This window comes from Aulonocara sp. 'chitande type north' Nkhata Bay, linkage group LG7, assembly GCF_057382095.1.
Source record: "Aulonocara sp. 'chitande type north' Nkhata Bay isolate Kocher_YH1m ecotype deep benthic linkage group LG7, A_spYH_male_GT1.1, whole genome shotgun sequence".
Lineage (NCBI taxonomy): Eukaryota > Metazoa > Chordata > Actinopteri > Cichliformes > Cichlidae > Aulonocara > Aulonocara sp. 'chitande type north' Nkhata Bay.
Window position 1 is genome coordinate 69,858,442 of NC_141350.1, and position 15,203 is coordinate 69,873,644.

Here is a 15,203-nt window from a genome sequence, read left to right on the forward strand (position 1 = left end):
GGTACCAGCCTGTGATTCTTACACATTAATTCTTGGGTCACAGAGAAAGAGAAAAACAACTAGTAAATGGGCCTTATTGAGTAACAGTTTTCCTGTATAATATCACTATAAAACAATATCCTGTAAATGCTACCATGGTATCAAAATATCACAACAATGACAACGTGTACAACCATTGGAGATGTGAGCAGGACAGACGGAACAACTGACGGGCAAAGTGTGGACTTTATACCAGTTTTTAAATTGTGTTGATCGGCCACGTAAAACCAGAGTTATGATAAAATATCTGCAGTGTTTGGTTTTCTTCCTGAATACTGTCGTTGTTTATATTTACTGCAGGAAGAAATGGTAAAAACGGCGTTTTATAAGGAAAACGCTCAAAAGCCTGCGAGCAAAAACAACACCAAAAAATCCCCACCCTTTCCTATTGGTCGAAAAATATACCATGTCGACCAATCAAAAAATGATATGGCAACATGGCCTTTAGTTGTTTAGGAAGGAGGAAGTTTTAGGAGTGACGGCGAGAGAGGGGGGGGGAGAGGAGTGGAGAGAGAGAGGGAGAGGGGGAGAGGAAGAGGGAAAGGGGGAGAGAGAGGGGGAGAGAGAGAGGGGGAGGGAGAGGGGGAGAGAGAGGCGGGGAGAGATTTGAGATTTGTGACGTTTAGCGTGTTTGGAGTGTGTAGTTAGTGTGTAGTTAGTGTGTAGTTAGTGTGTAGTGTGGTCAGTAGTGTTGTGTGTCAGGACAATGAGGCGCCTGCTGAGTGTTACAGGTGTTACAGCAGTGACACATCTGCTGCTGTCAGGCCTGCAGGTATCAGGCTGTTGTTCTCCTTCATCTCATAGTGGACAGAAATTATTTTTTGGAGCGGCACAAATAATTTGTGTGGCATCAGATTTGATGCAGAACAGCTGATTGTTCTGTAAATAGTTTGAAATGTTTGTTAAAAAAACGCTTTGGCTGCATTTTTAGGTAAACAGCTGTAAAAAACTTTGTTGTTTGCATAACTCAGTTACTCTTTTGAAGAAGTAACTAAATAATTAATTGCCCAACATTGGTCATTATTTACTGTATTTTGCAGACAGAATTACAGGACTCTCTCCCACAGAGTCATACTCATAATACAAGTCAGAGCTTTATAAAAAAAAAAAAAAGAAAGTTGTGTTTTCAAAACTGGAGTTCAAGTTATTTTTACTTCCAATAGTGTTAACATGCTACAAAACCAATTTTTCTAAAACATTGTAAGTGGCCTAAAGCAGTTAATTAAAAGTCGTCTAAGATAAATGTAAATGCTGTAATTTGATTACTTTAATAAACCATGTAAATTGGATGGATTAGATGCTGGCGTGACCACAGTGCACACGTCTGCTGGTGCTCACAGTGGTCCAAGGGACGCTCAGGGAGTTTGTGTGTTCGCTCAGACACGTGAAACATTAGAGGGAACATTGATCCTTGGTAGTTAAATCTAGTTTTTACCAACTGCGTCAAATATCCAAGGCCAAGCACTACATAGGACCTTGAGAACCTATCCATGCATTTCTGACCTCTAGATTAGACTACTGTGATTCCCTTTACTTTGGTCTCTGCCCTTCTTCATAGATTGCAGCTTGTCCAGAATGCTGCGGCACACCTTTTGACTGGAACCAGAAGGTTTGCCTCTATTACCCCAGTCCTCGCTGACCTGCATTGGCTCCCTGTCAAATACCACATTGAGTTCAAAATTCTCTTGCTCACCTTTCAAACCATAAACAATACTGCGCCGTGCTACCTCATTGAACTCCTTAATCCGTATATCCCCAGGAGAGCCCTAAGATCATCAGGACAGTTACTCTTGGTGCAGCCTAGATCCCAGCTAAAGACCAGAGGTGACCGTGCTTTTGTCCTGGCAGGCCCTAGCTTCTGGAACAATCTTCCTGCTGCCGTTCACGCCTCTGATTGCATCCATTCATTTAAATCACAGTTAAAAACTTAGCTGTGTGGCCGAGCGTTTTCGGTTAGTCAAGTGCACATTCCCTATATTTCATCCAGCTGTTATTTATCTTCTATTGATGTACCACTGTATGTATACCCCCACTTTATATTTATGAATACTCAGTGATTTTATTTTCTAAAATACGCTCTGATGTTTTATTTCTTATTTTATCTGTATTTTTGTTTAACCAGCTTTTCTCAATTCTTAGCTTATTTGTACTCTGTTATGGTCTCATATCTGTTATGTTTAAACATTTTTATGAAGCACTTTGGTGTACCTTCGGTCTTAAATGTGCTATACAAATAGTTGTTGTTGTTGTTGTTGTTGCAGGTCTCTTCTTAGCTGACATCTTGGAAAAATATTTCGGCAGTCCCTCTCTCTTTTCTGTTATGCGATTGGGTCGTTTGTTCACCTTATGTGGAGCATTCCCTCACATTCGGTTTGCCAGAAGGATCTGGATGCTGATTATGGGCTTTGTGATGTCACTTCCTGCCCTTTTCAACATCGGCCTGCTCTTCTTCCTAATTGTGTACACATTCTCCATCATTGGGATGTTTAACTTTGCCTACGTGAAGCATGAGATGATGATCGATGACATGTTTAACTTCAAGACATTTGGAAACAGCATCATCAGCATGACTATGATCACCACGTCCTCGGGGTGGGACGGCCTGTTGAGTCCCATCATGAACACGCCTCCAGACTGCGACTTGCGATTACCTGAGCCTGGTAACTGCGCCAACCCGACGGTGGGGATTGTTTTCTTCAGCTCCTACATCCTCCTCTTCTGCCTGCTGGTGATCCACCTGTTCATCGTTGTCATCCTGGAGCTCTTCAACACAGCGAGCCCTGAGGACGCTGAGATGCTGAGTGATGATCACCTCCAGATGTTTTATGAAACCTGGAGGAGATTTGACCCCAGTGGCTCGCAGGTCATACAGTACAGGTGAGACTGAGCTCGGTGATGGTTTCTAACTTTAACACTAATCAAAAATGGTTCTGCACTATAATGGACTCCACTGTAACAGTCTAATAGTCTCTAATGGACTTTAATATTTTCTAATGTGTTCCCCAGTGAGCTGGCAGACTTCTGTGATGGTCTCCAGGATCCTTTGAGGATTCCCAAACCAAACACCATAAAACTGACTCACTTGAATCTGCCTCTGTTTCCTGGAGACCAGATCAGCTGTTTGGATGTTCTGCGCACAATTACTACACAGGTAAGGTCACCTGGGACGGGCTGCCAACATTTTGATATGTTTCTTAAACTCTGTTTGCTTAAACTAAAACCACTCTAAAGTCTTCTCCTTAAATGTTTACTGAAGAATTTTAGGTTTCCTCTTTATTTTCATCTTGTTAATCAACCAAAGACCCAGACATTCATTTGAAAGCCTGATGCTTAGCCTCGTCCACCCCAGCTGTAAAACTCAGAAACCAGTCTTACTTGTTATCATCTATCGTCCACCTGGGCCTTACACAGAGTTTCTGTCTGATTTCTCAGACTTTTTATCTGATTTAGTTCTCAGCTCAGATAAAATAATTATTGTGGGTGATATTGTGGATCCAAATTCCAAAGATGGCGCCAGTGTTCACGGCCAGCCGTCTGTCCCTCCCAGTGTTATTGTTTGCCTTTGTTTTACTCGCTTCAAAAGATGCTAACTCTCTGTGTTTTTATGATCGCCAAACGCTTTTAGATTTAACATTACCTTGTTAGAGACGTGAATCCTGCTGGAACTACGGAAATCAGAAATTTCTCCCTCCACCATTTCTGCCCGGCGTTTCTGTCCCTGCCAGCCTTTGCTTTATCTCGAAGCTACCCCAATCAACCAGGCACCGCCGGCGCTGGGGAAGACGAAGCAGTCGACTGGTGAGACTGAAGGCTGCCTTCTTACGTCCCGGGAATGATCAATACTTTGAGGCGGCCAGATCTGACTACGTCAAACACTGGACCTCCCCAACCATGATCTACCCCTGTATGGTTCCTGTCGCTGGGATTACTACAATGATCCCACGCCTGCGACCTCCGCGACATCGTCGAAGAGGAATAAATTTCCAGAACCTGCGGACACTTCAACGGGCTCCTATTTCCATTACTAAGCCTTCGACTTCACTAAGGAGTAGCCTTGCTAATGTCCGCTCGTTAGCTAATAAAACCTTTATTTTAAAGGACTTTTTTACTCACAGCGATTTGGATCTGACGATCCTATGGATTTGGATTACCAATTTTTAATTTGGAAATAATTGATGCAATCTTTTCCGACTACTGTCCATTAGTGTTTAATATACTTTTATCTCATTGCCATCTTAAACCTACATCCTCAACACGATGTTATCGTGTTTTTAAACCAACGGCCACAGAACAGTTTTCCACTGCCTTTGAAGGACTGTCGAATTCTTCTCTTGGTGATGGCATTGTGCAGATGGATTTGAATTTTAATAATAAATGTAAGACTATTCTTGATGAGATCGCCCCATTTAAATCAGTGCGATCAACAGCGTACTCAGACCCGTGGATAAACGACTCAACTCGATCAGCTAGGCGACAGTACAGGAAGGCTGAACGAAAATGGAAAAAAGACAAGTTACAAGTGTCTTTCCTGCTGCTGAGAGAGAGCCTATCTAGATATCAAGTCATCGTAAAAGCCGAAAAATCTAAGTTTCTCACAACATTATTGAGACCAACTCTAATAACCCCCGAACTCTTTTCTCAGTTATTGATTCGGTCTTGAATACCTCCCCCGCTTTCCATATAGATAGCTCCATTGAAACTTGCGATAGATTCTTGCAGTTTTTTATTAATAAGATAGAAAGGCTTCGATCTACATCTACCCCATCTCTGTATAATGTCTCATCAACATATACCCCCTCAACTGCTTTTGACCAGTTTGAGGCTGTATGTCTTAAGCAGGTAGAAGAGCTTTGCAATAGCATAAAGACTGTAATGGGCTAAGTTTCCATTCAGCTTAAACACTCCCAAGAAAATCTCCAGGACTCAGACGATTGGATTCCAGAAGTTTTTACTGGGCACTTTTGTGAAACTGTAAACACAATACAATGAAATATACTGTAAACACAATACAATGAAATATACTGTAAACACAATACAATGAAATATATGAAATGTATTATAGATGCAATAAGCTCAAAGCATCTGGCTAATTATCACAGCTTGACAGCCTAGCCGCATAGCTTATATGAGACACAATAAAGTTAACCGAATAACAGACAACGGTTCAAAACGCTTCACCGCTTAATTGTACAAAATGAATTATACTCACAGACTATGCCTTAGCGAAGAGAAAAGGATTAATCCTGTAACGGCGGAGCTGGCGGTTGAATGAGCCCACACGCTAATATCCCGAGTCACACAGTAGATTCACTTTCTGACTCTCAGCGTAAACTGCTCTCGTGTTGTCATGGTTACGAAAATACACACACCGCTCTAAGCTACGATAGCGAGATAAAGAGAACACAAAGAACACATTTCTGGGGGCATAACAAAGACATCATCCTGCCCCTCAGATGGAGTCCCAACCCATTTTCTAAAAAAGATAATTAAGGTAGTCAGTCCTGACATTTTAACTATTTTTAATAGCAGTCTCAGCTCTGGAGTAGTACCAACTGGATATAAGCACGCTGTAGTGCAGCCAGTGCTTATAAAACCGAATCTTGATTCCTCTGTTCTTGCTAATTTTAGACCTGTTTCCAAGCTACCGTTTCTGTCAAAAATTCTAGAAAGGATTGTATTTGAGCAGCTACAAACCTTTCTAAACAGTCATAATATTTTTGAGAAGTTCCAGTCGGGCTTCAAAACCCACCACAGCACAGAAACTGCCCTCCTAAAGATACTTAATGATATTTTATTAATCACTGACTCAGGAGACCCAGCTGTGCTCCTGCTCCCAGACTTAACTGCAGCCTTTGATCCTGTTGACCACAGCATTCTGATCTCCCGTTTGGAGCAATGTGGTATCAAAGGTATCCCCTTGGAACGGTTTAGGTCGTACCTCTCCAAGAGGACTTTTTCCGTGAGCCTTGATGATTTTATTTCTTCCCCAGCTCCTTTTACTTGTGGTGTCCCGCAGGGATCCGTATTAGGCCCAATTCTTTTTTTCAATCTACATGTTGCCCCTAGGCCTAATCTTTAGGAAGCATAACATCTGCTTTCACTCATATGCCGATGACACCCAGATTTATCTTCGGTTTTATAGAAACACCTCTACGCCCATGGAATCGTTAGTCAAATGTCTCGACGAAGTTAAAGCTCAGGCGGTAGAGCAGGTCATCTACTGATTGGAAGGTTGGTGGTTCGATTCCTGGCTTCCCCTAGTCTGCATGCCAAATATCCTTGGGCAAGATACTAACCCCAAATTGCTCTCCGATTCATCCATCGGAGTGTGTGTGTGAATGTTACTGAGAAAGATGTGCTTGTGCGAATGGGTGTGAATGGGTGAATGCACAAGTTGTGTAAAGCGCTTTGAGTGCTCAGAAGAGTAGAAAAGCGCTATATAAGAACCAGTCCATTTACCAAAACCTGGATGGCCTCAAATTTTCTTACCTTCAACGAGGATAAAACTGAGGTAATTATTTTTGGACCAAGCGGTAATTTCAATGCCCCAGATTTGGACTCATGCAACCTAACATGTGCTGTTAAAACGCATGTAAAAAACCTGAGGGTTTTCTTGGATAGCAAACTTACATTTGAGAAACAAATTAATTCAGTTGTCCAGCGGTCCTTTTTTAAATTAAGGCTCCAATCCAAAGTGAGATCTTTTCTATCCTTTAGAAACTTGGAACGAGCCATTCATGCGTTTGTTTTATCTCAACTGGATTACTGCAATTCACTACAGGGAGTGCAGAATTATTAGGCAAGTTGTATTTTTGAGGAATAATTTTATTATTGAACAACAACCATGTTCTCAATGAACCCAAAAAAACTCATTAATATCAAAGCTGAATGTTTTTGGAAGTAGTTTTTAGTTAGTTTTTAGTTTTAGCTATTTTAGGGGGATATCTGTGTGTGCAGGTGACTATTAAGATAAGATAAGATAAGATAAGATAGAACTTTATTAATCCCTCGGGTGGGTTCCTCTGGGAAATTCGATTTCCAAAAAAGCACAGCACCGACAGAAGTTACAGAGTTACAGAATATTATATATATATATATACACACACACACACACACACACACACACACACACACACACACACACACACACATATATAAATACAGAGACAATATAAATAAAATATACAAAGGGGATAAATAGAATAAATAGGAATAAAAAATAAAAATACAAGTGAATTGCACATTTCAAGTATTGAGTCTATTGCACCGTTGACTATTTACAAAAGGTATTGCACAGTGAGGTGAAGAGGCACTACAGCTTAGTTGTTCCCCCCTCCTTTGTCCTCCTGTTTCCCCTCCCTCTCCCCTCCAGAGAGGAGTTAAACAGTCTGATGGCGTGTGGGACAAAGGAGTTTTTAAGTCTGTTAGTTCTTGTCTTGGGGAGAAGCAACCTGTCACTGAACAGACTCTTCTGATTGTTTATGGCCGTGTGCAGAGGATGCCTAGCATTGTCCATAATGTCCATCAGTTTCTTTAATGTCCTTTTCTCTGCCACTGTCACCAGAGTGTCCAGCTTCATGCCGACCACAGAGCTAGCCCTCCTGATCAGTTTCTCCAGCCTGGATGAGTCCTTCTTTGCTGTGCTGCTCCCCCAGCACACCACAGCATAGAAAAGTACTCCAGCAACCACCGACTGGTAAAACATCCTCAGGAGCTTCCTGCAGATGTTAAAAGACCTCAGCCTCCTGAGGAAGTACAGTCGGCTTTGGGCTTTTTTATACAGGTGCTCTGTGTTGCATGACCAGTCCAGTTTATTGTCCACCCACAGCCCGAGGTACTTGTACTTGTTGACCACCTCCACCTCCTCCCCCTCTATCTGAACCGGCAGTGGACCTTCTCTGGACCTCCCGAAGTCCACAACCAGTTCCTTAGTCTTTGAGGTGTTGAGTTGCAGGTGGTTTGTGTGACTCCATGCGACAAAGTTCCTCACCAGACTTCTGTACTCCTCTTCCTGATCATCCCACACTGTTAAAAAAAATTCCGTTATAAAACGGAAAAAGTGCTGGTAATTAATTACCAGCACTTTTTCCGTTATTGTACGGGCACTTCCGTAAACCTTAAAACGGATATTTCTGTAGATTTACCCGAGTTTTTCTGTACCATTGACGGACATTTCCGTCAAACCTAAAATGGAAAATTCCGTATTTTCCATAAATTTCGGCGTTATTGCACAGACAATTCCGTAAACCCTATAACAGATATTTCCGTAGATTTACCTGACTTTTTCTTTACCATTTACGGACAGTTCCATCAAACCTAAAATGGAATATTTCGTATTATTTAAGTACTCAATCCATACCATTTACGGACACTTCAGTCATCCTAAAATGTTTAATTCTGTACCATTCTCTATACCGTTTACCATCAATAAAGCACAAATGTAGAATCACAGCAATTATTTATTTCCTTTAACAGCTGCCAGTGCTTTAAAGTGATTTCACTTTTTGTGGTGAATGATTTGCAATATTTACACTACAACCATTAAAACATTCAGAACATCACCTTCACATTCAGAGAAATTTTACATACATAAACCAGCTGTTTTCTCAAAGAAGTACAGCCATGTCCTTTAACAGGGAGATGCCAAATCTAGCAACTTTTTAGCATCCACAGGCTGACAGGCATTAATAACAAATTGATTTGTTAAAGACAATGACAAAATAAGACAATAAAACTGCCAGCATTGCTGTTGCTGTCTCACCTGTCAGTGCAAAATGAGGAGCCCCCTCCAGGAGGATGCAGAAACCTACACCTCCAACTCCACATATCACACCGACAGGCAGAGCTCTGCAACCAGTGGCTGACCTTTCTACAAAAAACAAATAGAACATTAGAAGTATTACATTATACAACCTTTCTATAAAACATCAGTGCAGCAATAACAACCATGACCTTAGAAGGATGACTGTGCAACATGCCATAAAGAGATTTTTAAAACTCTTAAAACAACTTAAAACTAAAAAAAAATTAAAACTTACACCTCCAACTCCACAATGACAGGAAAAGCTTAACTGGAATGACAAATATCGCCCACCTTCCCTCCCCCTTAACATGGGGGATTTGAAACTGCAGCATGTGTGTTGTGGGCATCTAGTTAAAACATCTGAACTCACCTAATACTGTAAAAATCTGTATTTCTACTCCCAAGCCCCATGTTTTTGGATTTGCCTTTGTGTGTGTGTGTGTGTGTGTGTGTGTGTGTACATTCAGTCCAAAAAGGTATTTTCTGAGCTCTGAGAACAGCTCAAATGGCCCATTCAGATTCCTTCTGCTTGCATTCAAATTCCTTCAGCTGAGAAACCAGCTTGCACACCTGTGGAGGAATGAAGTGCCGTTTCTTCCCCTTCTTCTCTGCCTTGGAGCCTCGCTCAGGATTGACCCCAAAGAAAACTCTGAGGGAAAAAAAAAAAAACAATAGTGATATGCAGACAAAGTTTGCACATGTAGTGTGGCTTGACAGGAGTGGAGCAGTTCAATAAAATCCTACATTTGTTTTCTTCAATATGCCCCTATGTGTGAACCTCTCTATCATTCTAGTTGACCATCTGTCTAGAACCCAATGTTGTTGTGGTGCTGGTGCCAGTGGCTAAGCTCTCTTCCTTTGTCTTTTCAAGACACATGCATTCACACTGTGCATATACAGAAATGTTTGCAAGGGTGAGAAGTCTGCTTATCACCAACACATGACAGCATGCATCCTCAATGTGTATGCAGGGATATTATAAATGCACAGAACACAGAAGGGGATAGAAAACACAGTTGACATTGTCCTATCAAAAGGTGTAACAGCACATTTGAACACGGACTGTCCTGGGGGTTATTCAAACATGGAGTGGAGAAACTGTGACATTCAGTGCACGTTACACATCAGTACAAGTATTAACATTTGGGCATGAATCCACTATGTAGTATTTTTTAAATTAATATGTTTAGTCTTTCCTTCGGGGGGGGGGGTCCCTGGAACAACATATTTTGAGTTTGGGGTCTGCAGCCAAATAAATTTCAGTTTGTGTGTCTTTGACATGAAAAGGTTTGACCACCACTGACATAACCTGGTCTCAGGTGCTAATGGTTTTAAAGAGATAGCTCAAACGAATTTTGTGTCAACAAACCATTCTGAGAAAAATATGTTTTTGCTCCATTTCCCAACTGGAATCATGTTATGTTTGTTTTGTTATTGATTGACTTAGGACACTATTTAAAGCAAAAAGCATGTTACCTGCCCTTTAAAAAGATATGACACATTTATTCCAACAATAGTCTTCAACAGGGAGCTACAAAATCTCTGAACAAATCCATATTCAGGGGGATCATAAGCCAATAACAGCTGATCTAAAAGCTCACAGCATGTGACGACACATTTTGAGCTTGTACATCTCAGACAAACGGGTTTAGTGTAGATTGACAAAAAGCAGGTCAGGTGCAGAAAGGCACGGCAAAGTCACATTTACAAAGTATTTCCAAACAATGAGTGCTTACCTTTGCATGAATTCGAGAGTAAAAGCCATCTCCGGTGGGTATTGGACGTTGCAGACATAAAACATGGAGAAGACGTAGCTCAAGGCCACAATGGGAGAGGTGATGTGGTCATTGACAAGTAACCCATCAACAGCAATCTTGAATTGCTGGTCACCTTAAACACAGATAAAAACCATGTACCATTTACAAAAAAAAAAAAATCCTATATTTTAAGGCAAGCAAAACATTTCTTTAATAAATATGACACAACAACAGCTTATAACAACAGCTAACAACAGCTTGCTGGGATACAAAAAAAGATTTAACTACAAACCTCTGATTAGGATGCATGGGGTCACTGGGAGTTCGACTTCAGGATCTGCAGAGATCTGTTTTGGTGACAGACATGATACATGAATTAATGTTTCCAGTACACACAAACCTGCTGGCAAATTGACTATCTGCTAGTGTCTTCATCAGACAGAGGTAGCCATTATGCAAAAACATTAATGTAAATAGTTTATAGATAGAGAGTTTATAGAGAATATCAGCAGCACAATTAGGGGAATCTATACTTCCTACTGTGGTTGGTTACTTGGTTCACCACTGGATGCAAATAATTATCTTGCACACAGTTTAAAATCTACAACATCTACCTCTTTTTTGTGGAAGAGTTTATAAGAGTCTTCCTTGAAGTATTTTGAAATGCCACAGATGAGCTGTATTGGACCTTCGCCCATCTTCATCCCTTTGGAGTCAAGGAAGTCATTGATCCCCTTTTCTTTTTTGGAAAGTTCCTGTTCAAGGTTCAAGGTGTTAATTTTGTACAAGTACATAAGACTAACACTCATTTTCGTTTGGAGCTATGGAGAGAATTTTGAAAAAAATAAAAATAAAAATGAATTATTTCATTTTCATTTGCAACCTGTTCTGTTTTGATCTCAAATGTCCTGCTTTTTTGGTTGTCACTTCCTGATTTTTGGTCTCAAATCTATTCCATTTGATTGTTCATCCAAGTTATTCTATTTGATTGGTTGCCAGTTTATCTTTTTTGGTCTCAACTCTCTTTTTGGTTGCAAATCTTTTTCTGATTGATTAATAAAGACAAAATTCTCTCCATATGGAGCAGCACAGCACAATCATAATAATAACAATAACAACACACCTGTGCCAGCTTGTTTTGTACAGAGAAGCCAAGGAGTTTAGATGCATGATCAAACAGGTGAGGAACTTCAAACAGGAACGGCCACTCGTCCTTTACAACGGCAATAGTGGTATCATCATCGTTGAGGATTTCACGCTGAATGGGATATGTTTCAGTCATCAATTTTCGAACAGATGACTCCTAAAGATATGAGGCAGTTAGACAAACAGTCGAACAGTTAGTCAAACTAACCAATTAAAATAATAAAACAGGGTATCAATTTCAATTGACTATGGGCATAGTGATCTACAGACGATCTACAATTTCACAATGTGTCCTAAATTGTACTTGGACCCAGACCTTATCGCATTACTCCTGCTATATACTATTGCTGTGTGAATGGTTGTATGTCTAGATGGTGGACTGTAGGAACCGAATTGCCCTTCGAGGATTAATAAAGCTTTCTGTATCTGTAATGGATGATTGCAGACCCACCTGAAGATCCTGGGTTTGAAAGGCACGTTTCAACTCATCTCGTTTAGACAGCAGGTCTTCTCTACACACGGCCCCCTCAATGATTGGATCCCACGCCACACATCCATACAGATCTGAATTCCTGGGCCTTTTCTTTGTTGAATTTTCACCCCCTGCTTGCCTCTTCAGTGAGCTTTGTGGCCTCTTCATATTTTCAATTCTGTGTTCCAGCTGACGAAAGAGAGTTTCAGAACCATCTTTTGCAAAAGGTTTGTTTCCAAACGGCTCTGTCAGCTTGAAGGAGGCAGGATATTGTCCTACAATCATACTGGCGAGTTCCCTCAGCTTTTGTCTACCAGGTCTTCCTGGGTGTTTATGGAGGTAATCTTCAGCGACGATCCGAACCATCTCTCGTCTGTCTTTCCCCATTATGTACTTTTTTTCACGCAACTCATCCATGACTTTTGAGGGAAATTTGTGCCATGGTACAGAATATGCGTCTTGGGATGGGGAGTCGGCTGTCTCAGGTGGTGTTGAGGGCAGCTGAAACCTCTGTGGTTCAGGTGTTGATGAGGGGCCAGGCCGGGTGAACTGCGGTGGAGTTTGTGAATCTATGGATGACATGACAAACATCTCCATAAATTAAACACATCACAATTGTTGCAAATCAATTAATACATTGGTCCTCAATGTCCAGTTTGGGTCAACCAGGAATACAAATGGACCTAATTATGAAAACCAATTATAGAGTAATTATTGCCATGTACAGCTGATGGCAACTTTTTTTTTGCATTTTTGGAATAAACCGTTGTAGTTTCAGAAAACTTGCATTAAAACAGAGGGGCAAAAACTCACCTGCTTCCAATGCTTTGACAGCTCTGACGAATCTTTTGCACTGAATGAATGGCAGAGTGTCTTTAATGTCCTCCGGGTCCACAAGGCTCAGGTCATCTACAGAGAGAACTCCTAATTCCTCCAGTTTAGCCATGAGTGTATCCATCTGATCGCTACTGAGCGATGGCATTGCTTTCTTGACATAGTTTTTCACAAGTTCCATGTTGGTGTGTGTTTAAGAGGAATGAGCCACCGAGTACCTCTCTGGTAAGAATAAAGTGGATGATAATCAGCAAGTTTGTTCAAATCATGGCAACTGAACAGGTCAGAAGCATTTTCATCAAGTTCATAGAGTCCAAGCTCAGGTATCCAGCTGGCAGTTTTCCCTCGAAGCAAAAGTAGGACAGTAGTTTCATTTTTTACAAAAATGCTTGCTATTTGTCCTAACTGCAGTAGTCCTTTTGTGTAGCTCAGTAAGACCAGCATTCCATTTGCATATGTAGTGCCTTTAACCTGCACACTCTCTGTGACAACTGAGTTACTTGAGTTCAAATCAAATTCTCCAACCACTGTCTTTATGTTCTGGTCATAGAGCTCTGGATAGAACCGTGTTGAGTCTGAGACATGAACCTGGGAACGAAACAAGGTACCACAAGACTGATAAGCCTGAAGCAACTGGTGCCGTTCAGCCAGAGACTTGGTTACATTTATGAAGTTCTTACTTGCTCTAATGCACCTTTTAAAATAAGAATGTTTTGATTCAAAGCGCATTGTCCAAGTATATATGAGTGGGCCAAATTGTAAAGTCAAGTGTGCATAGTGAAGCAGATAGTGGTGTTTTGGTCTAAGTTGAACTCTTGGAAACAGCTCTTGCCTCAATTCCACATACAGTTCAATCAGTCCCTTCATGAAAGCAATCTGCAACTCTGAGAGCCGAGGTGCACAGACAAATTCAACAAGCTCCCTCAGAAGTAGTACAAGTCCCCATACTTCATTATCAGCATCTTCAATTGTGTCATGCACCAAAACAGGCAAGAATTTCAAAAGCCACCTGTTTTGGGCTGCATGTCCTCCAAGCCTGGCTCCTGTAGTGGGAATAGTGTTTAGCTTGTCGCTGCTTTCACCAGGAAATGATTTGATTCTTTCATTAAGAACCTCATAACTGAACCACTTTTGTGTTCTGATTAAGAACTGCAAAAACAATGCCAAATCATAATCTACTACCCCCTCAAACAGATCATGAGCTAAACAAGCTGGTAAGCCTGGCTGACACACATGAAAGTTGGACAGTTTGTTGAAAACACTGCCACATTTAACACCGTGATGAGTGTGTACTTCATTGTTACTTTCCAGAAACCGCACAGTCTCATTATGATCAGCTGGATTTCTATGAGTGAAAACTGTGAGAGGGTTCGACTGAAATTCACTTTTTGTTGCCAAACAGTATCTGCAGAAATATTGAGCTGTGCTGAAATTTTCTGTAAAGCCACCAATCATGTGGGAGCCCAGATTATCGCCCATTATGCACGCAACAGTGCCTTTATATATTTTTCCATTGAAAGATATGCCCCTTTCCTCCAGCTCACACAAGTCTGACACTAGCTTATTGAAAATCTTATCCATTCCAAAGTATTTGCAATCTTTCTCTACACAGAGTAATGCCAACTGTATCTGATCAACAGTTGATCGTTGGTGTGGATGAAAATTTCCAAGTGTGAAGTAGACAGCCAATACTTTATGCTTTGTCTTGGCAGATCCGAGTGGATTAGCCACCTCAAAAGCATCCTGAAAGAGCATTACCTTTAAACTGTCTGGGTCTGAGGAAAACATGGCATTGGATTTGATGGCCCACCCATCAGTGACATCACACAGTACATCATCTTCAGAATTTGAACTAGGACTGTGCTGATCTAAACCTTGCTGTTTCAGAATTACTTTGAGGGTTTCCAGTATTGGGATGTAATGATAGTGCCTCTTCTGGCCACTGCGATTGCGTCCAAGAAAGACTTCAACAGGTTCAACATAGTCATAGTGTGACTTGTAATATTTCAGCCTCTTGTGTTGCGTAGTTAAATGACCCTTTTCATGTAATGCCTTGTGCATAGGGCTCTGCTCGTATATACTATTCCCAAGAGATGTTACAGTCTCCTTTGGAACACCATACTGCCCCAGTTCACAGGCTAGTGCATCCACA

The 15,203-nt window shown here is 41.1% G+C and overlaps 2 protein-coding genes across 6 annotated transcripts in view; one reads left to right on the plus strand and one right to left on the minus strand.

Moving 5' to 3' along the window:
* Window positions 1–15,203, plus strand: part of LOC147326894 (sodium channel protein type 4 subunit alpha B-like) — a 93,731-nt gene that overhangs the window by 53,361 nt on the left and 25,167 nt on the right. The window contains exons 28-29 of the mRNA XM_086302300.1: window positions 2,301–2,916; window positions 3,046–3,190. Coding sequence (XP_086158426.1) covers window positions 2,301–2,916; window positions 3,046–3,190 — 761 coding nt within the window. The remainder of the gene's footprint in view (window positions 1–2,300; window positions 2,917–3,045; window positions 3,191–15,203) is intronic.
* Window positions 7,101–13,602, minus strand: LOC147326895 (uncharacterized). 5 transcript variants are annotated; one of them, XR_015130523.1, is made up of 9 exons: window positions 13,031–13,602; window positions 12,197–12,786; window positions 11,723–11,902; window positions 11,214–11,354; window positions 10,892–10,946; window positions 10,579–10,732; window positions 9,413–9,491; window positions 8,801–8,908; window positions 7,101–8,064 (listed from the first exon to the last, which is right to left on the minus strand). XR_015130523.1 is itself a non-coding variant. In XM_086302297.1 (8 exons), exons 1-8 carry the CDS (start codon window positions 13,230–13,232, stop codon window positions 8,867–8,869), a joined length of 1,443 nt encoding a protein of 480 aa, XP_086158423.1. In that variant the 5' UTR covers window positions 13,233–13,602; the 3' UTR covers window positions 8,122–8,866. The 5 variants fall into 5 exon arrangements, 4 of the variants coding, with proteins under 4 accessions (XP_086158423.1, XP_086158424.1, XP_086158421.1 ...); XM_086302297.1 differs by lacking the exon at window positions 7,101–8,064 and having other exon boundaries at window positions 8,122–8,908; XM_086302298.1 differs by lacking the exons at window positions 7,101–8,064; window positions 8,801–8,908 and having other exon boundaries at window positions 8,941–9,491; window positions 11,723–11,857.

What these genes read in the sequence shown, in the direction of transcription:
- LOC147326895 (XM_086302295.1), bottom strand. Translation starts at nt 13,232, where the DNA reads ATGGAACTTGTGAAAAACTATGTCAAGAAAGCAATGCCATCGCTCAGT. An exon ending in TGTCAAAGCATTGGAAGCAG is followed by an intron (nt 12,787 to 13,030) that starts GTGAGTTTTTGC and finishes TGTCATCCATAG; the next exon opens with ATTCACAAACTCCACCGCAG. An exon ending in TACAAAACAAGCTGGCACAG is followed by an intron (nt 11,355 to 11,722) that starts GTGTGTTGTTAT and finishes AACCTTGAACAG; the next exon opens with GAACTTTCCAAAAAAGAAAA.